This window comes from Erithacus rubecula (genome assembly GCF_903797595.1).
Source record: "Erithacus rubecula genome assembly, chromosome: 2".
Classification (NCBI taxonomy): domain Eukaryota; kingdom Metazoa; phylum Chordata; class Aves; order Passeriformes; family Muscicapidae; genus Erithacus; species Erithacus rubecula.
Window position 1 is genome coordinate 104,494,868 of NC_136685.1, and position 24,095 is coordinate 104,518,962.

General features: G+C 45.7%; 2 protein-coding genes across 10 annotated transcripts in view; both read right to left on the reverse strand.

Annotated features, from left to right (window-relative positions):
- Window positions 1–2,657: 2,657 nt before the first annotated feature.
- LAMP5 (lysosomal associated membrane protein family member 5) lies at window positions 2,658–15,027 on the reverse strand. 2 transcript variants are annotated; one of them, XM_079299342.1, is made up of 7 exons: window positions 14,891–15,027; window positions 12,420–12,518; window positions 11,999–12,171; window positions 11,662–11,793; window positions 11,472–11,577; window positions 9,885–10,073; window positions 2,658–3,828 (listed from the first exon to the last, which is right to left on the reverse strand). In XM_079299342.1, the coding sequence occupies exons 2-7, from the start codon at window positions 12,457–12,459 to the stop codon at window positions 3,650–3,652; spliced, it is 819 nt and encodes a 272-aa protein (XP_079155468.1). In that variant the 5' UTR covers window positions 12,460–12,518; window positions 14,891–15,027; the 3' UTR covers window positions 2,658–3,649. The 2 variants fall into 2 exon arrangements, with proteins under 2 accessions (XP_079155468.1, XP_079155467.1); XM_079299341.1 differs by lacking the exon at window positions 14,891–15,027 and adding an exon at window positions 14,335–14,496.
- A 1,474-nt stretch (window positions 15,028–16,501) lies between these two features.
- PLCB4 (phospholipase C beta 4) overlaps window positions 16,502–24,095 on the reverse strand; it is a 182,301-nt gene continuing 174,707 nt past the window's right edge. For 7 of the 8 annotated variants that reach the window (XM_079298543.1, XM_079298538.1, XM_079298541.1 and 4 more), the window contains 4 exons: window positions 23,553–23,610; window positions 23,043–23,129; window positions 20,994–21,030; window positions 16,502–18,306 (listed from right to left, as the gene is read on the reverse strand). In XM_079298543.1, coding sequence (XP_079154669.1) covers window positions 18,218–18,306; window positions 20,994–21,030; window positions 23,043–23,129; window positions 23,553–23,610 — 271 coding nt within the window. In that variant the 3' untranslated portion in view covers window positions 16,502–18,217. The remainder of the gene's footprint in view (window positions 18,307–20,993; window positions 21,031–23,042; window positions 23,130–23,552; window positions 23,611–24,095) is intronic. The other variant, XM_079298544.1, reaches the window with a different exon arrangement.

Genomic DNA, 24,095 nt, shown 5'->3' on the forward strand with positions numbered 1-24,095 from the left:
ATTATTTTCTAAGTGTCAGTGCATTTCCACCTTCTTTTCTCTACCCCCTAAACAATCCCTTTCTTTTTTTGCCTTACACATCCCTAATTTTTAGCTCACAACTGTTGATCTCTTCCACCTGCTGACAGCAATTCCTCCCACTTTCCCCAGCAGCACCAGTCAGCTGTATTTGCTATTTGCTATCTTCAAGTTTTACAAATGAGGATTTACATAACTTCTGGTTTCTGGCATCAGTAAATACTTTGCAATACATTGAAAACATGTATTTCACCTAAAAACAAGCAGATAAGATATATGAAGAGCATCCATTCACTCAGAAGCTGAGTCCATGCTCCAGGTATGGTGGGACATTCCAATGAAATTACTCCCACCTGTCACTAAGGAATGGTGGCTTTTTCTGAGCTCCCAGTTCCAAAACTACTCCCAAATAATCATGGTAGCAGAGGCCAGGACATTCACTGTCTGTGCCAGCCCCCTCCTCAGCAATACATCAATAATTTATAATTAAAGTTCTAATCAAAAGTACTCTGTAAGTCATTAGCAGCTGCTTTAGCAAGTGCTTAATTATTACAGGTCCTCACAGAGCTCAGTAGGGTGATAAGGTGTATTTATCCACCTTCTACTGCTGTGTTCATAAACATCTATAAAGCAAAGCTTTCCATTTGCAACTCTCCCATAAAAAGCCATCAATGAATGCAAGCTAAATACAAAATTAAATCACAACAAAGTGCTGCCATCCTCAAGATGCTGCTGCAGTTTGACAGGCAGGAGAGAAGCTGGACATAATCTCTCTCATAAATACTTTTTCATAAATAGGCTTGAAAAGCTTAAAGCAATGGAGAATTCAGATCAATTTTAGCAAATGTGAGCAAAATGATGAAAATAATTAAAAGATTTAAAATATTTTCACCCAAAACCTTAAATAACTTTTTTTCAACCAAGACACATCAGTCTGGGACACAAACTGTCACTGAGATGAAATTGTGGTTTCTTTTTCCTCTCTTTTCCCAGAAAGAACAAACAGTTCAGTCCAACAAAAATTTCTATCAGTTCAGAAAAAATAAATAAATTAATTATTGTATTCCTGGAACTCTGTCCCTAATACCTTACAGACATACTCAGTCCCTGAAGGTGATGCCAAATGCTTCCTAAGGAAACCCTCAGATATCTGACCTGAAAAGCAGCAGAAGTCCTTCAAGCAGGCACAGGAGCAGCATCAGCTTTTGGGGTGTTTGTCCCTGCCTGAGCCCTCAGTGCTCTGGGGTCAGTGCAGCTCACAGAGGCCACCACAAATCAGCCTCTTTCCCATCTTAAACCCACAGAGCTGTTTGGGAGCATGTCCCTGTTAGAGCAGGCAGGTCTTGCTCAGGTGGTGCAGCAGGAGGAGCCCCACCAAGGGCCTGAACCCAGCAGCAGCTTTACCTGGGCAAGGCACAGGATGGTGTCCCCAGCCACTGCCTGTCCTGCACTGACACTCAGCAGCTCAGCCAAGCCCCACGTTGTGCTGCCTTCAGCAGCCCCATGTGAAGCCCCTGAACTTGCCCTCTTCCAAGGGAGGAGTCCAGCCAGGTGGGAATGTCCCCCGAGTGACAGGGATGGCTCCAGCTGGGTGCAACTTTTCCCATCTTTCCCACAGCCCAGAACAGCCCAGCCAGGAGACAATGGCAGTGGAGAGGCTGCTCTGACATGTGCAGCTCAGCTGTTGGCTTCCTTTTTGTATTTTATTATTCTTTGGGATGTCACCGTGGCAGATGTGCCAGGCTGATGGGAGCTGGTTGGGAGAGCCTTCCTGGCCCCAGGGCAGACAAGGGTGAGGCAGGACAAAGCTCCTCTCTATTAAGGATGAACCTTTAATCCTTTTATTCACCCTCCTGCTACCTCTGGCTTTTTCTGCCTCTGAAAGAACCCTTTCTTTTCTTTTTTAATTATCAGCTTATTGTAGGCTGTGGCACTTGGTCAGTCTAAAGCTCACCCGGGACCCTTTCACTGGAATTCTAAAGCAAAAGGGCAAAGCCACAATCATCATTAGTGCCATAACTTTGCCTTTTGCATCCAAATGAGAAAACAGAAAGATGAGGATAGCATAGAAATGAGACCAGGAATAAGGACTACAGGAAGGCTTATCCTGCATCCACCTTCATCAAAAAAACCCATAAATTTCAGAGGAGACTGCAGCATTAAAGAACAATTAAGTTTCTTCTCTTGCCTTTTTCCAACATTGAAATGACTGCTTTTCTTTGAGTTTTAAGGTGAAAGAACAAACAAGCTTCTGTTTGAATTAAAGCAGTTTAAGAAGAAGGAAGTGTTTCCCATGCCTTAAATTAGCACAAGGCCTGGACTAACTCCTGCTGAGGTAACTCCAGAGCCAAGGGGAGTCAAAGGATTCAGTGGGAACTGGACAGTACTGGAATAAAACACATCACTGCCCACACAGCACAGGAAAAACAACCAAGGGATAGAAGAATATTGGGGACAACCAACAAATCACAGAATACCAAACCACCACCATGTCTTCACCAAGCCATTTGCAGCCAAACCACTGCTGGAATAAATCCTATGTGTGACATCCACTCAGATGATGTTTTTGTGTTCCAATTTCATTGCGGTCATGGAGTGGGTACAAAGAATTACATCACTTCACATTAAGAAGGCAAATCAAGCATTATATATGTACATGTTTTAATTAATTTTAAAAATTGTCTACATTTAAGGATAGATTTCAAGGATTCCCTTTTTTTTTTTTTTTCTGTTACATTAGATTATACCTGAATAATCTGCATAGTAACTTTAACATTACTGTTTTCTTTTTATCTTTTTTTTTTTTTTTTTGGTGTGAAAATTATCAGTTGCAGGTAGCAATGTAACATCTCAACCACAATCACAATACGTGCAGGATGCCCAGCCAGAAGCATTTCTCAGTTGACTTGCAGTAGCATGGCACTTTATAATTTGTGTATCAATACTTTTTTTCTTTTTTTTTTTTTTTTTTTTTTTTTACTTTTTTTTTCTAAGTTTAGTTCTGATGTGGCTCAAGAAGCAAAAACAAACTTTCTTCACTCAATCTCAAGTGTGGGGTCAGCTGTGATCTGCTCCACTGGAGTAACTGACCTTGAATTTTTAATTTTTTTTTCCCCTTAAGCACACCTGCATTTGCCTCAATGCTTTTCTTAACATGAGTGCAAACTTAGGGATGTGCTTTGAGCCCCTTCATTAGAGGGCCTGAATGAACCCTGTGCAATGGCTCTGTCTCCCAGCCCTGCTTCCTGTATGGACAGGAACGTGGAGGGCTCAATCCTCCAAAGGTGATGCAGGGGGAGGTAAGAATCCCTTCAGATGGGAAAAAGGGGAAAAAATAATAAAACAAGAAAGCTAGTTGTGCTTCCAGTGTGAAACTCTGACAGGTGAAGCATTTCTGTTTCCAGATGATCAGCCCAGCTGCTTAAAGAAGGTATTCAAACCACCTACAGACACTGAGTCTCGTTACAGAGACTGTGTCAAAGCCAGCCTTAGCCTGAGTGTCTCCATGAAATACTCAGGATTAGGTGCTGAGAATACCATCCCTTGCCCCCCAGAACCTTTCCTCGTCCACAGAAAAAAGTGCTTTTGCTTTTTCTACCTGATCAATGCCCGGCTTGCTCAGTGCTGCTCCCTATCCCATGTGTTTGTACTGAGATCTGTCCCGAGGGATCTGCACCTGGCTGGCCGTCAGCTTGTGGTGGATGTGGTAAATGCCGAGCGTGATCACGATAACCAGCCCCAGGATCAGCCCCAGGATCAGGGGCAGGGTTTCTTCCAGCTGCTCCCTCTGGTCCACCGGGCACTTGTGTTCTGGAAGAAAGGGAAAGAAGGGAAAGGGACGTGGCTGAGGCGCTGCCGAGCCGAGGGGCTCCCTGGTCACGGCTCGGCGCAGGACGGAGCAGCCGCAGCCGGCGGAGCCCCGCGGAGAAAATCGATCGCTTCGGAGCTGAGTGAAATCAGTCACAAGGCAGGGATGCGCGGAGAGGCTGCATCCATCAAACCAGCCCACGCGCTGGAAAAACACTTTCATGCCCATAAACTCAGCCCTCTCTGCCACACATCGACGGCCTTGCTGGGAGCGGGGCAGCCAAAGGCTGAGTTTCCTCAGTGACTCAAGAGCTGCTCTGTTTATTCAGACAGAAAGTCCAGAGAGGCCTCAGCATCAGTAAATCTAATTCTGCCCCAGACTCTCCCTGCACGTCATTTAGAGATTCCCCCTCTGCCGGTAAGGTTGGCAGAGGTCCCACAGCATTGCTGCCCCCTCTCCATGAGCTCCCCATGGCCACGGCACCAGCCCTGGCACAGCACACACGTGTGTCTGTGTCCAAGAGCACCCAGCGCCCCAAATTGTCCATCAAATACAGCCAAGGAGGAACAGAAGCAACATGAGCCCTGACATTGATTTTGTCTCTGTCTGATCAGTCTCTGCCATAGCCCAACAAACCACTAGAAAATTGTGATACAATGGGAAAATACTTTTCTATTGAGCTTGGAAAGGTCATTAAGGTCAGGAAACATGATACACTGGTAATCCTGGCTCAGCTCCCTTACACTTCCAGAGTCTATGGCAGGCCTGAGTGACAGGATCATGATGCACTTTTTTCCCTACGTGATTATTGCTTCTCCATGCTGACAGACAGGCAGAGCCCATGCTGCTGAGATGGGGCTGCCAGGCTAAAAAGAAGAAAAATGCCAGATGTGGGGGGGGGAGAAAAAGGGGTACGTGATACAGGAAGGACAATTTTCTGGTTCATGTTCTTCATTGTATTAGAAATGTGCTGAAAACAAAGACAACTTAAGGGAAAAAAATAGAAAGGGGAAATAGAAAGGCTGTGTGTTAGATGAGCGAATACAAAGGGCACCACAAATTCCTCCCCTTGCTGAAGACTGTCCAGATGGGTTTCCCAGGCAGCTGATTGCAGAGATCTGCAATAACCACAAAGAGCAAAATGCTCCACAAATCTAACAGCATGTGGCAAAGAGCAGGAGAAACCCAGAGACCCCCCAGGCCCAGGCAGGAGGTGACAGCAGGGACCCATCTCCAGCAGTGTCAGCACCTCCAGGAGGTTCACAGCATCCTGGAGTGCAGCCTCCTCCCAGCGATGCCATCAGGAAACATTTCCAGCTGCAAATGAGGTGAAACAAAAAAATTAAAAAAAAAAAAAAATAGCAAAAGTGAAATGTTATCTAACACAAAAGAATGTCCTTTTCAGTTCCAGTTGCTCACTGTTTCACCAGAGGAGTGATTAATCACCAGGACTGTGGTACAGGCGATTCAGCAATTGCTGCAATGCAGGGGTTTTGTTTGTTTGTAGTAAGGAGAATGGGGGAAAAAAATCCTGATTATTACTTAGCTCCCAAATTTGGGTTTCTAATGTTCTGTGGAATTGCTCCTAGTTTAGGATGCCGAAGGCCTGAGCAGCTCACAGGGACACAAACCCAGGCTGAGCTGTCTGCAGGAAAAGCCACTCACAGGGCAGTGCTGTTGGGCCAGGGCTGCTCTGACCCCTCTCCCCACAGGCACAAAGCAGCACCGTTCCCATGGGAAAGGTCCAAGCTCCAGGAGCTCCTGTGCACGCCCCACATGGCTGCAGACAGGGTGTGCTGAGCTGCCAATGAGCAGGAGATCACTGTGGCTGGACACTGATTTTGCTTTGAAAGTGGCTTAGCTTAAACCCTAGAGAAGATAGAAAGAAAGCTGCTGGAAACCCAGCTGAGAGGATTCCCTGTGCTCAAACACACGGGGTTTTGCATGCACCTTTCCCTAAACAGGAACACTCCAGCATTTGCAGGAGAACGGGCTGGGTGTGGGGGGCTGCAGCCAGTGCAGAAGGCAATGCTAAAAGCACCAGTGCAGAAAACAGTCCCAGCTCTAAAGCACCCTCTTCTATCATTTGAATTCCACCAAATTTTGCAAAAGCAAACCCAACTGCAGGGCACAAAACACCAGAGGATGTGGCCAGAGATCCGTGGTCCACCGAAAGACGCAAACTGTGTTTAAGTGCCAATGTCACGGCTCAAAAAGGTTTCATTTCCTGAAAACAATCAAGGAAGACAGATCTTTATCTTGACACTATTTTCAAGAGGATTAAAATAAAATAAAATAAAAAAATCAAGCAAAGCTGTCAGTCTCCAGCAGCATATACCCAAACTCAGCTGGACCTGCTGCACCTTCCCGGGCAGAGCAGCTGCCACTGCCCTACCCACACCTCCTCACCAGAAACATCCATTTTCTCCTTTGGGAGCAGACCACCAGAGGCTGGGCTCTTTGGAGACTGTGGGGGGAATGGGGAGACCCAGCACAGAGGCACTGAGAAGTGCTAAACACAAGCACATCTGCAGAAGAAGTGAGACTCTTTGGGTGATGACTGCTAGGAGGATGAATTCTCTATTTTAACAATAATGTTAAACCACTCCAATTTTATGAACAATTAAAATACTTTCACATTTATAACAACTTTAACATTTATGCAGCGTTTTTCACCCCCAGAATTCAAAGCAAAGGCACTGAGGTGCAGAGCACAGAGGGAGGCAGGCAGGCAGCAGGCATCTTTCCTGCTCCATCAGCACAGGAAAAGGCAGGGGGAACAGGAGGGGAGAAGGGTTTGTACAAAATCTATGGTAGACAAATTTGGACATTCAACCCCCTCAAGTATGGGTAGGTTGATGCTTGACAAATGAATAGCACTGCACTAGCAACAGCTACGATTTCAAAATTAATGACCCTGCAGGAAAACAACCCTTTCTGTCAATTTCCCCCTGTATTTCACTACAGGTTGCAGGGATGTCAGCACTTCCCAAATTACGGGGGGTTGCCCTCAGTCCAGGGAAGCCAAAAGATCCCTGGCTGAAGAGGAAGTTCAGGTGATGCTGGGAGTTTCGCTGCATCCCAAGCCGGGCGGGGTCAGCCCTTGGCCAGGGTGGGGTCACCACCAGTCCCTCCCACTGCAGACGGATACCAAGGAGGTGCTCAGGTACATTTCTCACTGCTGCTTTGTGCTGTGCCTCCTCCCTCACGTACTGCCACGGTTTCTATGGTGAGTGCTCGTCCAATTCCAGTACCAGGCAGTGAAACCACCTAAGAGCCCATTTTCCTCTTCCAGAATCCTTCTGCAGAGCAAATACAGCAAAAACCCAGCAAAAGGCACAGCACCCTCCTGCAGGCACGGGCACGAGCCTGAGCATCAGCACAGGGATTGTCCAAAGGGCTGGAAAAACAGCGCAGCTGTGTCTGGCATGATAAAATTTTTGAGATTTTGAGATGAGCTTTTATAAGTAAATAGCTAAAAAAATTTTAAAAAATAAAAACCAGGAGCTTTTCAGATAGTGTCTGCATAACTTGGTGCAAAGAGCCCTCGAGAAAATGTGGCCCTCAAATGGGAGGTCTCAGCTCCCTCTGAGCCACCCCAGGATCTCAGTCCCTGACTCTCAGCTGTCGTATCCCTTTGTATTAGTATTTTTCATAATATTGCTTTATATTCTAACTTTTAGATATAAAATCAAAAGAGCTAACAGTTTCTCTGAGGTTCTTTTAAACCTTCTCACACCCTCTTGATCCAGCTCTCATTTTACTCATCTTTTAAGCTGAAAAATGTACACACACTTTGCCTACTAGAAGAATAAATTAGCGAGCTGCTGCTTCTGTGTTGAAAAATAAAAATTTAAATAAATTTTTTAAAAGTGAATTTATGAAGGTTGGATGCACTGTCTCAAAAAAAAAAAAAATCCCAAAAAAGTCTAGCACAGGAATTTAGGCATGAAAAAAAAAAAAAAAAAAAAAAAAAAAAAAGCCCAGAGAACAACCCAATCATTCCCTACACGCTTTTTAACCTACCCCCATCAGGACAGTATCAGGATTAATAAAAAAAAACCTTTCCCCAATTTCTTTGTGGAAAAAGGGCCCCATCCCTCCAGCATCTTGGTCATTTCTGCTCTAGCAGACCTCTTCCCCTACTCTAAAATATTTTAAAATGTTCTGTAGCTTGTCCATAATTAATAGGAATTTTACCTAATGGGAAATTAATGAAGCAAAAAGGAGAAGGCTAATTATTGTAATCTGAGATTGGCAGTGGCTCTCAGACCCCACAAAGGATCCTGTTCTGCCATGTGTGTGCCGAGGACAAGCTCGGTCGGTGGGAATGTGCTGCTGGGAGAGCAGCACAGCCCTGGATGGAGCTCCACTGATCAGACACCTCCCAGGACCTCTGACCACCCTCTCCAGGTGCTCTCTGCTGCTTAACTTCCAGTGGAATTCAACAAAAAGGAGTGTAATTGAATAATGAGAGCAACAGCAACAGAAAACCCCATGGAGCTTGACAAAGAGAGAAGCCATGAGTCCTCAGGAGGAGGAATTCCCTCCATGTGTTTAAAGATTGCTAAACCAACATCATCTCTTTATGTGCAGGAGAAAAAGCCCCAAACCTCAACAACAAAACAGAAACAAATATTCTGTTTGACAGGAATGAGCATATCATGAAAACAGCAGGTAGATTCCTTTGGCAATGAACCCCAAGGCTGATTGTTGTTTTAACTGGCAGCTCCTGGACTTCACAAATTTGGTATCACAAAGACACAGACTTGCATATTTTAAACACCCTGAGGTTCTCAGCCTCCAAGGCCAGCCCAACCCTGAATGCAGGAATCCTGGATCCACAGGAGGAAAGAGAAGGTAAATCTATGCCAACAATAGCAACAAAAAAATACAGCAAACTATTAAGTTCTACTTTTTTTCTCCCTGTAAATCTAAGAAAAATGTGGCACTACTTTGATACAATAAAACCCTGCCCAGGGATAAAGCCTACTCAGTATTACTCTGGCCTTGCCATGAGTAATTCAGCCAGGCAGAGCACATGCAACAGCACGAATTTACTACATCAGTGAGAGGATGCAAGTCGTGAGTGCAACTACTCAGCTCTGCACTCAGTGCTGGGCTTTTATTGTGCTCCAAAATATTTCCCACGTGCAAAATAATAAAGCACCACGCTTTTAATGCTAGGCTTGAATACCACCATTTTCTAACTCGTTATTAAAAGAGTTGGTTATTACACATTTCATTTGCAGCTGGTTACAATAAAGAGCTCAATTAATTTTAGTGCTAAGGCAGCAATATGAAATGGGACTGCTCTTACCTAATCCAGGTGAGCATGATTACACTGCCTTGTTCAACCTGATGGGAAAGCCAAGGGGGAACCAGGGAGGAGGAGCGCTGTAGGTTTTTTGGGATAAAGGAAACTAAAACTGCAGGAATCCTGTCCCATTGCTGCAGACTCCAGCTCAACCCTTTGATACAAACTGCATGTTTTAACTCAGGTTTTCTTTTATCCACCATGGATGGTAAAGAATGGCATCCCATGAGTTTGGTGCTTGAAGAGCCTCACTGAAGTCCCTGTTATGCTTCCTTCACCCTCACAGTGAGCATTAATCAAACTGGAGCTGGGAATGTGCACCCCCAGTGTCTCCTGGCACTGCAGCCCCCAGTTTCCTCAGTGTGCAGCAGCCCAAAGAAGCCCCTGGGGCTGTGCTGAAGCATGTTTGTGCTGCAGAGGAGACACCTCAACCTTGCAGGGCTCCCCAGGGATGCTGCATTGGGGCTTGCTGGAAATCTGACTCTACCAGTCCTTACAGAAGCCAATGTACAAATAATGATAGCCCATGTTTTGGCAGCTGGGCTGAATTTGTAAAGCCTTTTGGGGAACCACAGAGGGAAGGAATGGGCTGGAGGAACTGCAGAGAGCACTGGTAACAACCTGCAGTGGGGGGAAGATCGCTCTGGAAAGGTGGGACCCAAATTCCTTCAGTACATTGCAACATCCCCAAAGGCCGTGGCAGCTTCAGCACCTCGGGGATGCGGACTGCCGGCTCCTTACCTTCACTGAAGACAAAATCCGCCGGGATGTCGAAGGGCTGGAGCCGCACCTCGGACAGCAGGAGCTGCACGGACTTCTGGTGGTCGGTGGAGACGAGGGAGATGGTCTGCTGCGCCTGGCACTCGTAGGAGCGCCCGGCGGGGGTCACCAGGGCCGAGAGGCGGTGCGAGCTGGCCGTGTACTTCCCGGCTGCCAGGGACACAACGGGTCAGGCCCGGCACCGAGGGGACAGAGCCGGCCCACCGAACGCGCGGGGAATGGCCGGGGCGCAATGCGGCTGCAGCGGCCCTGCTGCTCCCGGAGCGCCCTCCCAGCGTGGGACACCCCACACAGCCAGGGCAGCTCCCACACCAGGATTGTCTCCTGCAAGCGGGAACACGCAGCTCCAGCACACGGAGCTGCACCGCAAAGGGCAGAGCTGGCTCTGCTGCCGCCAGCTCCGCTCCTGTCACAGCCTGGAGTCCATAAAATCAGGGAAATGGTTCCCGTTCATATAGAATCAGGGTTCAGCCCAGGACTGTGATTGTACTCCCTACATTTGGGAAACAACCATTTCTGTGGCTGCACTTGGGCTCTGAATCCAAGTGGGAAGGAGCAGTGCCATTGGGAGTATCATTACAAAGCAAGAGAGGCCATAAAGCCTTTCCTGAAAATACAACGTAACCATTTCACCCAAGTATAAATTACAAGAAAACATTTTCCCATCACACCAGGCTTGTTTTGCAAGAGAAGGCCGAATGCAGCTGAGGCAGGTGGAATGAGGGATCTCTTCCCGCTCTTTTGTGGCCCTTTGTTCCCCTCCAGCAGCACAAAAAGGCAATCAGTGCCTCGCATGGGCAGGGGCTGATGAGGCACAGCCAGCTCCGTGTTTTGGGGACTCAAACAGTGGAAACACCAGTGGGGAAAACAGCCCCCAAACCAGCACGAGTTGTTGTCTTATGGCAACAACTCTAAACGCCCTATTCACTGGAGTTGGAAAATCTTGAGGGAGAACGATTTGCAAATGACAATACTTCATTTTTCAATTCAAGACAACACATTTCTGAGCCGAAATGAAATAAAAACAAAATGAAAGCCAAAATAATGGAAACCCAGTGCGAAAAGAGGAGGCTGCTGGGCGCGGAGGTGTGTAGGGGTATGATACTAACGTCAAGCTCAGTTATCTTGGGAAACTGCTGCTTTCCCACCTATTCAACATCATCAGGATTAACCTAAAAAAAAAATCGCCCCTCTGGAAAGGAGACAACCTTTTCCAGCCCAGGTGTCTCCCTGCCCCACCCCCTCGGCCCCACAGGACAGCCGCAAACGCAGCAAACGGGCAGAGCTGGGCTCTCCCTCCCACGGCAACCGCGGTGATTAAAAACAAGGGGGGGAAAAAAAAAAACCAAAACCAGCGGAGAAAAAAACAATATATAATATGCGGTTTAAACCTGGCAGCTGGTCCCGGCTTTGTCGGGAGGGTTTGGGGTTTCCTTTATCCCGTAAGCTACATGTAGCGAGCGGCCCGCGGGGTGCTCCCGTCTCAGCCTGGCCCCGCTCTCTCCCGCCCGCCGGGATCTGCCCTAAACCCCGAGCCCGAGCGCTTACGGCTGACGGCATCCTTGAAGTAGGTACGCTCGGAGCTGTCGTAGGTGAACTGAATCCGGCTGAGCCGCCAGGACGCCTCCAGCCCCCGGGACGTGTTGTGGCCCTCCTGCCGAGACAGGGCCGGTCAGGACCCCGCGGAGCCGCCGCGCCCCCGCCCCAGCTCCCGGCCTGCGGGGAGCCCCTGAAGTACCTTCAGGAAGGAGAGTTTGAGGGTGTACGCTTGGTCCAGCCAGGAGAGCTCCAGCTCCGACTCGTTCGTGCCGCACTTGCCCTTCATCTCGGCGCCCCGCGACAGCGGGATATCGGCTTGCTCCGTGATCAGCTGCAAGCGGGAAGCGGGACTCAGCGGAGCAACCTCCGAGTCCCCCCGGGCACCCACGGGCCCCCCCACTGCCCCCGCTGAAAATCCTCGGAGGGGATAAGGACTTTCCGAAAGTACCGGCAGGTGTGTGCGTGTGTGTGTCCCCTGCCATCCCCGGTCCTGCTGCAGCCCCGGACCCTCCGGGCCGCCCCCGGCCCCCACTCACATCCACATAATTGCTGGCCCACACGTCGTAGGGGACGATGAACTTGGCGGCGAATTCGGCCATGAGACATGTCGTCCGATTTTCCCGCACCACGAAGATGTCCTTCTCGGGGTTAGGTGAGAGCCCGGAGAGGTTTTCAACTTCTTGCTCGGCGGCCAGCCGAGCCGCGGCGTCTGCGGGCACAGCGGGGCTGAGTGCCGGCAGCCCCGACTCTCTGCCGCTTACCCTAAAAACCCCCCGGCCACCCCCGAGCCCGCTGGAGCAAGCTACTCTATCGCGAAGGGGCGTCCCTGTCGCGACAGAGCAGGTGGAAGAGATTTGGCAGCCGGTGGCCGTGATGCGGGACTGGTGCCGTGACAGCGCCAGCGGCTGCCTCGTCACGACAGGGCTCCGTGTCGCGATTCCCCAACCAGGTACTCACGCAAGATGAAAAGCACTCCCGGGAGAAGCCCCCCGGCCATCCTCCCTGCTCGGTCCCGGCGTGGCCGCGGCTGCTGCAGCTGTTCCTCCGAAAGGTCCGCTCCGGAGAGAAGAAAAAAAATTAAAAATAAAAAGGAGGGGGAAAAAAAGCCGCACACCGCTTTTCTCAGAAACCGCACAGGCTGCAAAAGCACTCTGCTGCGGAGTGGAGGGGAGGAGGGACGGGGAAAGTGTGTGGGTGTGCGGGGAGGAGGAGGAGCAGGAGGGGAGATGCCGGCGGAGCTGATGGAGCGCCCACGCCGAGGGACGGGGCGTACGCGCAGCCGGGCGGGGAGGAGGCAGGAAGGGAATCCCCCCCTCCGGCGCCGGGCCCCGCGGAGGGGCGGCCGGGGATCCCCCCGGGGGCTGAGCGGAGCCGAACTCGCCCCGAGCGCTCCCCGCTCCTCGGGCAGGACCGGCGCTGGGAGAGGGGCCGGGACCCGACTCGGCCCGGCGTTGTGCCGCTCGTCCCTGCCGGAGAGGCTGGGATACCTATATGGAAGAGGGGATGCCTATTCCAGTGCTCACGGAGCGTCACTAATTTCTGTGGAGGCGAACAGCTGCTCCGCGTGTTAATTTAGGAAGAAACGTGCAGCTATTTTTGTATGACAAGGTCAGAAGCAAACCCGCATCCTTCTGTGAACTGCAATCGACACACCTGAGCTCTAAGACGTGACAAACCGCAACCATAACAAAATCCGAAAGCCCCGAGAGGGTGCTTTAAAACAGAAACAGCACAGCCCGAGGGGGACGGGTTTTGGGGGGAACAGGCAGGAGGGCACCTGGGGTGCACCTCGGAGTTGGGACAGGTGCCAGCTGAGCCGGGGCACTCAGGGTTTTGTCCCCGGTCGGGTTAAAGGTGCGATACAGCGAGAGGAGAGGGGGCTGCGAGGCGGGGTGAGAGCACGGAGGGCTGCCCGCCCCCTGCCCTGCCCGCTCCGGGGCCCCTCAACTCCCCGGCAGCTCAGTGCCTTCGCTCTCCCGCTCTCAGCCCGAGGCAGGGACAGCGCTGGTTCCCCGGGCCGGCGGCACCGGGGCTGCGGGAGGTGCGGGGATCCCAGCCCGGAGCTCCCGGCTGCGCTGCCGCTCCGTCAGGGGGAAGCGCGGCCGACTCCTGTGCCGCTCCCTTGCACCGGGTGATGCGACGTTGAAATATTTCTTCCCTCCTCCCACCGGGAACTTTATTTGAGATTTAACGCGCTGCCAATCTCGCCCCGAGACCAGGAGCACATCCAAATATTTACTATTTCCAGCGACAGTGGTCCCAGGAGTAGCGGAGATGAGGAGCCCTACACTAAGGATGTTTTTTTTTTTTTAGTAAAAAGCCAAAAGGAGAGCAGCGATCCGGAGTGATGGCTTTACTGGATTCACTACCAATTCACGTTTCTAGTTCAGGAAAAGGCATCTGGAGGAAACAGTCCAAGGTTTTGCAAAGGAAGATATTGCAAGGTGAGTTTTGATTGTGGGCAGCTGCCCTTTTTCTGCCAGGGCACACATGTGCAGAGAGGAGCTTTCTTGCTGGGAAATAGCTTTTTTAAACAATAAAAACTGATACTAAAAGAACATACTGGATTTTGTAGCTACAACGTTGAAATTCCTTTTCTATTTTCTATACATATTAAATGTATTCTGACCATTTCCTCTCTTCCTGTTTCATGATAAAAAATCATTCCTGCACATCCCCAAAGAGAGTCAGACCTGTGTCAGTTGTGACACAGGATTAACCTATAGATAATAATTTTGGGGAATTATATAAAGGGTAAAAACCCCAATCTTCTGTAAAATATAATCTTTGACTGTAATAGGCTCTATTTCTGTGGTGGTTTTAGTGCCTGGCTTCCTCAGGTCCTACACTGATGAGCTCAGTGTTTAACTACCCTTTATTTCCTTTTCTACTCCACTATTTCCAGCCTTTTTGAGGTTTCCAAAATACACGATCCTGAGCAGCTGCCCCTGCATCCAGCCTGTGCAGGAGGGTCTAGGGAGCAGCTGGGAGAGAGCAGCTGTGCTGGAGATGAGGACAAGGCTGTCCCACAGCACAGAACTGTTCTCCCCCAGCTGCACAGCACAGCACAACAACAAAGCCTTCAGCTCCAGTGACAATTACCACTTCCAGCCTGCAGCACTGGATTCATCCTGCTCTTCATGGCCAAAAAAAAAAAAAAAAGAAAAGAAAAAGGGAAAGGCTAAAGACTTCCTAGTATTGAGCAACCCCCAAAACACAGAGCAGAAAGGTCTCCCCCCAGTGAGCCAGTGCAGCATCAGCCACCCTGAAATGCTGTGACCAGGGACAGTTTATGGTCCCAGACTAGGCCACCTGAAACCAGCCCTGCCACCTGCCCTTACCAAGGCCCAGCTCTGGAATCTGCCTAGGTATCTCTCAAGGCTGAATCCCCCTTGCTACCCGCAATTACCATACCAAATAACTCTTACCAGCCTCCTTGAAGGGAGCACACAGCACAGTGACAGTCAGGCTGCAGCTCTGGGACCACTACTGACACATGCAGCAGGAATAGGGCTTTAGACCCAATTGTGTTTACCACTTGCAGCTGGTTTCATGGGCAGCACCTAGAGTCTGCAAGGAAATTAGCCCCAGGGGTATTTTGGGGCTCTGGTGATACAGTTTAACTGAGCTCAGGTGGTGCAGGGGGTTAAACAGGCCCCCACCTGGAAACAGTCAAGTTAATCACCAACCCCCAAATTACTGGAAGTGAAAGAATAGCAGGCTGCCTATGAGGCCAGGGTATCATGACCCTCCTCATCACAGCTGAGCTGAATTTATCTGAAGCGATTCAGAGAGGGAAAATCTGCCACTTCCCTCGATGAAATTTCACTGAAGTGGAATTTATCACCGCAGCAGGGAATGACATTTTAAACTGCTTTAACTTAGTATCAATGTTCAAATTGATTAGCCTATTTCATCTCAATGGAAATTCTCACCTCATTACATTAGCGGCCAAACTTCAAATAATTTTTGAATCAAATACTGCTTAAACAGTATTTCAAAACACTTAGCTGACAAAATTCATCACTTAATTTCAAATCACTGCCTGCATTTTATGCTAAGTTGTCAGTGGATGAAATACGGATCGGCGTGGGGAGCTGAGCCTGGCAGCTGAGGTTTCCTACTCGGCAGTTCCACAGAAGCCCATTTTTCTGTCTGCATTGATGGATGTCTCGCTCCTGGCTGGGGAGGGAGCACAGGCTCAGACAGAGGCTGTTCGCAGTATTTTCTGTCCTTCCAAAACCTGCGTTTTTCCCTGAGGGATGGGATGCTCACCAAGGAATTAAATAGGCAGGTTTGATCTTACTCAGGGAGGGCTGTGGGCTGAATGCAAGCCCTCCATTCCCAGTGGTTTTTCTAACAGGTAGGGCAGGGCATTCCAGCCTCTAACTGAGCCTAAGACACTTCACCATCCAGTTCTTTCCATACCTGGTCTGCCATTTGCTTCTCCAAACAGGCTAAAAACCACTGCAGTAGGCAACCGTGTAAAATTTCAGCTCATGGCACTGTCTCCACCAGCTGTGCTTTAGAGGACATTTTTAACTAAAAGAAATATCATGATAAAATCCTGTCCAGGATGCTCTGAAAACACTTCTGCTCCCAGCTCCATCCAGCACTTAGCTTAGAGAGCTGCCCACAGTACACAACTTGACTTTTAAAATATTATGGATCATAAAGGACCACGAGCTACCTCTGTAGGCTGTGGCATCAGATTGGAATTCTGAATACACATCACAAGTCTGCTTAAACCCTTCTTTAAACACCTAAAGTTCACTGACCTCTGTCTCAGTTGTTGCTACACTGCTACACTCAGGCTGCTGCATTTCCAGGTTGTGCTGCTACACTCCACTGGGGCAGTTCTCTAGTGCTGCACAATGCTTGTATAAAATTTAAGAAAAAAAAAAGACTCCTTTGACTAAATAAGCTGTGATAGAAATATATTTACACTCTACACATTTTTACAGGAAATACAGCTTGCTAAAAATCTGCAATTGATAACACCACCACCCTGCAATTCACTGCAGTCAAAACTAAAGGACTTGAATTTTTAAGGTTTTTATTAGAGAAGTTGAAAGTTTCATCTCAGGACTGACAATAACATAATTATCTCTCTTCATTTATTTTGTTTATAGGAATATGTAGAATTTGTTTGTACAAGCATATACAACAAAGTAATTGGTGCTTAGTACATTGAAATCAGAAATCTGATTTGTTCTAAACTACCAGTTTTCCATGCAGTCATCTTTGAATTGGCAGCATGGACAAATTCCAAGCCGAATGCTTACATGCATTGTTTTGCAATATAACTACAGCAAGCTCTGGAAACATGCAAATTAACACATTAGCAAATTGTTTTTATATCTAATGGACATAAAAAGGTTATTCCTGATATGAAATTCTGAAAATCTGCATAAATACTTCTGTGTAAAATTAAATTAGTTATGTACTTCTCTTTTACTACAAGTATCAAGAATGCCCACGTAATTAATATACACACATATATATAGAGACCTTGTAATGCTAAAAGTCTTTGTAATTAATCAAACAATATTCTGTGCCATACATTTACTCAGTATTTACCAGCTAGTAGCATGACTGTGGTCATATAGTAGGCATTACAGCCTTAGTAGCATTTGTATCACATGCAAACATACTCTTAGTATTTCTGTTTACTAATTTTATCACGTAGCAACATGTATGTGATTTTCTACAATGTTGTGTTTCCCAAGTGTATAAATACTTTTTACATTTTCACAGTTACAAACTTTTTGCCAAAAGCCATTTAAACAATCTTTTAAGTTACAATGAACTGTAGTATCTGGGATCTGCAGCAACAGGATCAAAATGCAATTTCTATACAAGCAATGTAGGATGTAAACTTTTCTTAAAGTGCCTAATACGTAATTCCTTAGAGCACTGATCAGTTTTGGCACGAATACACTGTATTTCCCTCAGGTTATCCACTGCAGTAACTTTTGCAGGATACTGGCTCCTCTCAGAATTGATAGAGTTGATATGGCACTTGTGAATGACATCATTAGGCTGCAGAAATACCCTGTCAAGTTACTGCTGCAGCTGATGAATTTGGCCGATGACTTTGTACACATTGTACTTTTGAATATATGCAGTTACCTTTCAACTGCCTGCTGTCTGCTGCCTGAAAAAAACCCACCTGAAATACAATTTTAAATCACCCAAACTCAACTCCTTACTATCCTAATTATTACTTGGCATAAGGTCCAGTTCAGTGGGCTCAGGGACATCGGGTGCCGAGCATCTGACAAGGCGTGGCATGGCGGGGTCTGGCAGCGTGGGGTTTCTGCACAGCACGTCACACATGAGAACACAAATGGGAAATTACTCGCTCGAACTACAGCTTTGTTGCCATCTGAGATGATGTTAAAGGTATCTCCTGTTTCGAGGCTCTGACCGTGTGATTCTGATGCAGGCAAGGTGCCTGGTGAGATACAGAAAGGAGAACAGGATGGGGTTTAAAAAACTCTCTTAATCTCTGCATTGGGGGTTTTTCTGAACAAAGGAAATTCTTATGGAAATCCAACAAAGGGAATTCAGTGCCCAGTGTTAAAAAAGAAACAATGCAAACCTTAAGACTCAGTGGTCCGTAGCTACACTTGATAAGAACAAAAAAACCCAAAACAAACCCCTGCCAAAACCAAACCAAAAGCCCACTCTTCAACCTCAGCAATGTTATTTTGAATTTTGCTCTCATTTTAAGGATGCTGTGCTCTCCAACTTCAATTTGCTTGTTGAGGCTTTAAACCACTGTTGCTGGCCTGCGATCCATCTCTGCTTCCAGCTTCACCATCTGCTGCATCTCCTTTGCCTGCAATCCAAAATAACCGCATTAGACCTTTTGCTCCCAATGAAGCATATTTCACATGAGAGTGTCTGAGTGAAACACAGGCAAAACACACTGAAGAGATAGGTAACAACATTATTTTTACACTTCTTGTCCCCCCACCCCATGCCACTCTGTTCTCAAAATTGGATATGATCCTTATATTTACAAATTGTAAGGAAATAATTTTTATTCTATTCTGGGAGTCATGGGTTGACTTTCTAAAGAAGCATATGATAAAATGCAGAAGCCCCAGTTAAGAAGTTAAGCAAATGCCAGTTTACTGTTTCTCCAGATAGAAAATGTCTGGGAATGTATTCTTACTGCCGTTGTGAGAGTACTGCAATGTGTTAATGCCTGAAATTCATCTATGATCTGGACTTGTTTCTTGCAGAAAGGAAAGACAAAAATCCATCAATGAAACATCTCCTTTGCCGTAGGCAAGATTTTTAAAGTATTATTTTTAAAAAATAGTATCTTTTTAATTTTTTTTGTTTGCTTGTTTGACCTGGAGATCTTTATGATAACAGAGGGGGTGTTTTTAACATCAGGATTAGAATAGTAATATGTGCTCCACGGGATTACACACCCTGAATCCACCTGAAACTGTATCCAAATTCATTATGCAAAATCCAGCAATGAATACATGCCAGACCTCACTATAAACTCTTCTTGCCTCAGGCTCTGCAGACAGAGTTAAAGATGTGTGTGAAAGTGGTGGCTGGCCTGGGAATCCCCTCTCAGAGGGCACTTCTTAAATTCCCTTCCTCTCTCAGCGCACACACAGCCACACTCTCTCCTCCTGTTACCGTGTTTTGGTTTGAAAGGAGCTGAGAGTCAGCATCTCCATTTTCCCTGGGGGTTCTCAATCTGGAAAATTATTTAAATCCATACCCCAAGGGCCCTGAATAAATTGATCCAGAGGCAATCAAACCCATCTATACAATCAGACTCAGGAGCATTAGGACAAGTTTTAGGTAGAGACAAACTAAACCACTATTTGCTTTAGTGTAATTGCTGTATATCCATCATGCAGGGAATAATGGTTAGGGGATTTGATTTCTATAAACTATGTTCCCATAGAAGTTGTAAAAGTTACTTAGGGAACTTTGCTATACAAGCTGCTACTTAAGGAGTCACCTATTCTGGATGTGCAAACACATATTTGCATATGTGAAAATGGGCAGATATAGGTCTAAAGTAATGAGGGTGCACCTCTTTTCCCTTTCAAGGTAAATGTGGATTTATGCAGATGTGACATACCTGCCTTCTTGAAAAATCTAGCCCTGCACTTGCTTAATCATCCTCATCATCTTCTTGGGGAAAAATAATTATGATAACAGCAAAGCAACCGTCATAAATATGATTTAAAATTAATTGACATTCTCCATTTAAATGACTTAGAAGCTTGAAAGTAATGAAGAAACAATTTTAACATGAAAATATGGAAACATAATAAATAAATCAACATGGACAACTTCTTCTGAAATGCTGGCTGGATTTTGCCTGTGTGTGAAATGAAACATCCAAATAAAACAAAACCCTGTTTCTTTTTCTTAGTGACTCACACAATTCACGTTTCAGGCTTGTGACTTGACTACAGGCACAAAGCATCCTATGAATATTCTGTATCTCAGTGTATTGTGTGCAGAATTCTTTTAGAGAACCTGGCTGCAAAGACCACATTAGCATCTAGCAGAGGAGCAGGATCTCATTTGTGCTGTTCTGAGGCTGGGTCAGAGAGTGCATTCAGATGTGAACTCAGCAGCCCAACAGGACAAGCCTCTGGAACCTACAGGGGATCCATGGAGTCAGGGGCAGCCAAGGGACCCTGTTTCTGGGTGCTCTCTACTGAGATCCCACACAAGCGAGGAAGCACGTACAGTAAAAGAATTTTTTTTCCCCCTAAGATGAGATTTTTTTCATTATTTTGTGTCCATAAATAAATGATGTTACAGTGGGTGCTGCCAGTAGTGCACGATGTTATCAGTTTGAGGGAGTAATTCAGATTAGGCAGTGCTGTACAGGGGGATGTTCCAGCCCATTGCAGCTCCTTCCCTTGGAAAAACAGGGGTTAATAGATATTTCTTGGAGTAATGATTATTGAGGAAGCCACAGCATCACAGCCACATCGTAAAGTGTAATTGCCAGAGCTTGTAACATGTTGGAATTTGAAGTGAATTTTAAAGTGCTCTTCCACAGCACTAGGAAGCTATTTCCAGCCATCTATTCTATATTTGGCTATTCTTAGCATGGAATTACTTATTTTATTACCATACTAAGATATGTGGATACCTTTTGTCTGACTATCAGCATTAGCAGTTAATCATATGTGTGTTAACACTAAAATGCTTTTCTTAGATCAATAGACACTCTTACAGACACAATTTAGAAATCTAAGCAAATCCTCCAGTAACAGCAGCTAATGTACAAGTTAATCTCTAAATATTTCCTCTGCACATCACTGTTCATATTCATCTGAATTTCAGATGCTAAAGCACAAAATACTGTTAATATTGTGTCAGGCTCAAATATCTGTGTGCAAACAAGATTAACACTGTGCTCACTATGTCAATGGCACTTCCCAATGGTAGCATTTACAAGGAGGGCTCCAATGATAATGATTTAATTTAGAAGGAAATAATAGTTTGCTTATTATACATCCATCCTACCTTGTGTTTGAGACACTGCATGACAGGATTTCAAAAGCTGTTTGTACAAAAATAAAAATGTCAAAATCGAGTAATACAACAAGAAGCAAATTAAATGAATGAAAACTGAAGTGAGATTGAAAAATTATGCAGGAAAAACATACATAAAACAAAACAAATCTAAATTCTTAACAGTTTGTACTGAAGGCTGTTTCCATCCATAATTCTACTTTTTTCCACTGCAGATTTGTATGAAAATTTTCTTGCCTTGTTTGATCAGGAATAAAAAGTGTTTAGAAATCCTCATTAAACAGATACCACCTGGATCCAACTAACTTTCATACCTCAGTATATACTACAGTGATACCAGAGCCAGCTGGGGCTTGCACTGGTGCATCTTTGGGGCTACAAGGAAATGGCCAAAACAGCACATATGGAAATACATGCTCTGATGGATCAAATTAGAGTGAGTTAGAAAGCTGTTAAAGACAACCCCTGTGGCAGAGGCCACCACATGCCCACACAGAAGTGATAACCAGCACATGGAGGAGCTTATTCCATTTAATAACTGATGATTTGTCTGACTTAAATGGCAAATGAGCAAGCTCAGGTAGGCTGTTGCCATCCCTGGGCTGCAGAGCTGTAAGCCCAGGTGAGGATGTATCTAATTGCTCAGAGAGGTGACCCTTCAGTGTCTCACCCTGATCCCAGCTCCCTTAGACAGAATGTGCTTATCACATTATGGTCAAAAGCACAACCAGAATAATTTTCTCCTCCCCTTATATATTTTAAAAAATTGATCCAAAGCTCTCTGAAGCCAATGGAAATAAAGAACTGATAACACCATAGTTCTGAATCAAGCCCATCAGATCTGCCATGGCCCAATCTCCTCCCCCAGGTCCTACCTCCCTGGCTTTAGGTACTCTCAGGAGCAGACTGACTGAGAGACCCATTCATGCTGGATGTTGAAAATGGCATCTACAACAATCCTGTGAGGGATCAGAGTGGTTGTTACCTAGGAGGAGGTGGAGCAATCAGCAGAGCTGTGGTGGCTGGGGCTTGGTGGCAGCAGCCACCTGAGATCTGAGAGTGCTGTCACTCCCTGGAAGTTACCCAGGCTGCAGCTTTGAGGCTCTCTCCTGACTGTGGAAGTACTTGATTTGCCTGTACTATTCCCTCCCCTATCTCTCTGCAAGATGGCTTTAATTTGTATTATGGTGCTTTCTAGAGAGTTCAAGCTCTGAACATTTACCAAACAAGGGATTACATAATCCTTAACAATAATGGTTATTAAATGGAAAGTAGTGGGTATTAAATGCTCCCCTTCTCTCTCACCTCACTGAACTGCTGGGCATATTCCCCTTGCAGTTTACATTTTTAAGTGCAGTATGCAAGTCCATGCAATTATTCCAGCTCTTCTGGCTCAACCTTTCAGCAAGGGAACTGCTCAGAACATAGTGTTGCTTCCACCAGAAATAAGATTAGAATTTTCCTTTCCTTGCCAAGTAGTTTTTCAATTAAAAAAAAAAAAAAAGGCTTATAAACTAGCAGAAAATAATAAGGTATTTTAATTAGGAAAGGGTGTACTAGTACAGATAAAACTCCCCATGCTACTGTACATCTCTAGAATTCAGTCCAAACTCACTGTCTCTCGGAGTTCAGAGGTGCTCTGGGCACGTTTCACCTCTAATTCCTCAATCAGTACTAGGAATGTTAGTTCCAAAATGAAGGAAATCGATTTGCTTGAGTTGCTTTTGGGGAGTTATTAAAATGGATATGCTGGGTCCTTAATGACTGTCATATCTGGCTAACGAGTATCAGTGTGGCTGAACAGCTGAAAGGGCACTCTGGCTGAGCAGTTCAGCTCCCACAGGCTCAGCTGAGACAAATCTGGTGCTGTATCATCATTTGAGACACCTCTCCTCTTCATTTTGACTCCCAAAGTAGGTAGTGACCACAAACAAGTCCCTATTTTGATAAAGGCTTGCATTCAGAAGGATTCTACTCAGCCTGACTCTGGTTACTGTTTTCTCTAGCTTGCTTTTCTCTTAAGCCTTTAAAGCAAGATACCTGCTCATTCTGCTTCTCCAAGACTTCTAAGTGCTCAAGTTGAACTTTTTTCAACTGATCCATTTCCTTTGACTGCTTCATTGCCAGCTGTGATTGAAAGAAAATAATGGGAGAGTGAGAATGTAACATTATTAACAAGTAAAATAGAAACCTGCTTGAAAGATACACATTTATATGCTGTCTTGCCCCATTTAGGATGCATAAAACATCACAGGAGGCGTAGTATATCACCCAATCTTAATAAAAGCTTAATATTATTATATTATTAATGAACAGATATAATTAATACATATTATATATATTGCACATAATACATAGACTTGGCAAACACACAAAAATGAACAGCAATTCTGTTAATTCAAAATAGCTTCATCTTGTATTGATGTCAGATTTTTTATTCTACAAGCAACAAAGCAAAGCCAAAAATCTACTAGAGCTAGATTCTCAACACAGAGGATGAAAAGGAATATCCAGAAACAGTGCCCAGTGACTTATCAAGGTTATAGTTACCCTTTTTCTCTCTTCCAGGAACTTTTTCGTGTTGCTGCTGTTCAGCTCTCTGACTCGCCTGAAAAAATACAAATGTTCTCTGTGAAGACTCATTGGAAAAAAAGAAGCTACAAAAGCTACAATTGAGAGAATCACAAACTCTTAAGGTGTATTTTGTATTCTATTTATCTGTACCAGGTGGGACTAATGGCAAGTAGTGCATACCTCTGACTGCACAACTTTACACTCAGAGATTTCCAAGTATATTAGCAGAATGACTGAAGACTTGACTGTTGTGAATGAAGTTTGCTTTTTCCTTACTCAAGAGTGGTGGTTAAAAGTTCAAAAAGAATTATTTAATTAATTTGTGCGTCCCTTGCTGCACTCTACAGTTAGTTTTGGTATATAAAAAATGCTGTGTGTCTTAAGAGTGGTAATAGAAAAAAAATCATCTGATGATCATAAGCAAAGTTACACTTATCAATACTACAAGCTTCTTAAAGCTGTTATTTATGCAAAAATATAAGTATACAATTAATAGTTACATAAAATAACTTAAATGTC

Bases quoted from the DNA above. Each gene is read 5' to 3' on its own strand.
- LAMP5 (XM_079299341.1), bottom strand. From the start codon at position 14,416: ATGCAGGGGCAGCTGCTCAGGATCGTGTATTTTGGAAACCTCAAAAAG. The intron at 12,519-14,334 runs GTAGTTAAACAC...TTCTCTCCGGAG, and splicing joins AGTAGAAAAGGAAATAAAGG to CGGACCTTTCGGAGGAACAG. The intron at 12,172-12,419 runs GTGAGTACCTGG...CTGTGCCCGCAG, and splicing joins GGGAGTGCTTTTCATCTTGC to ACGCCGCGGCTCGGCTGGCC.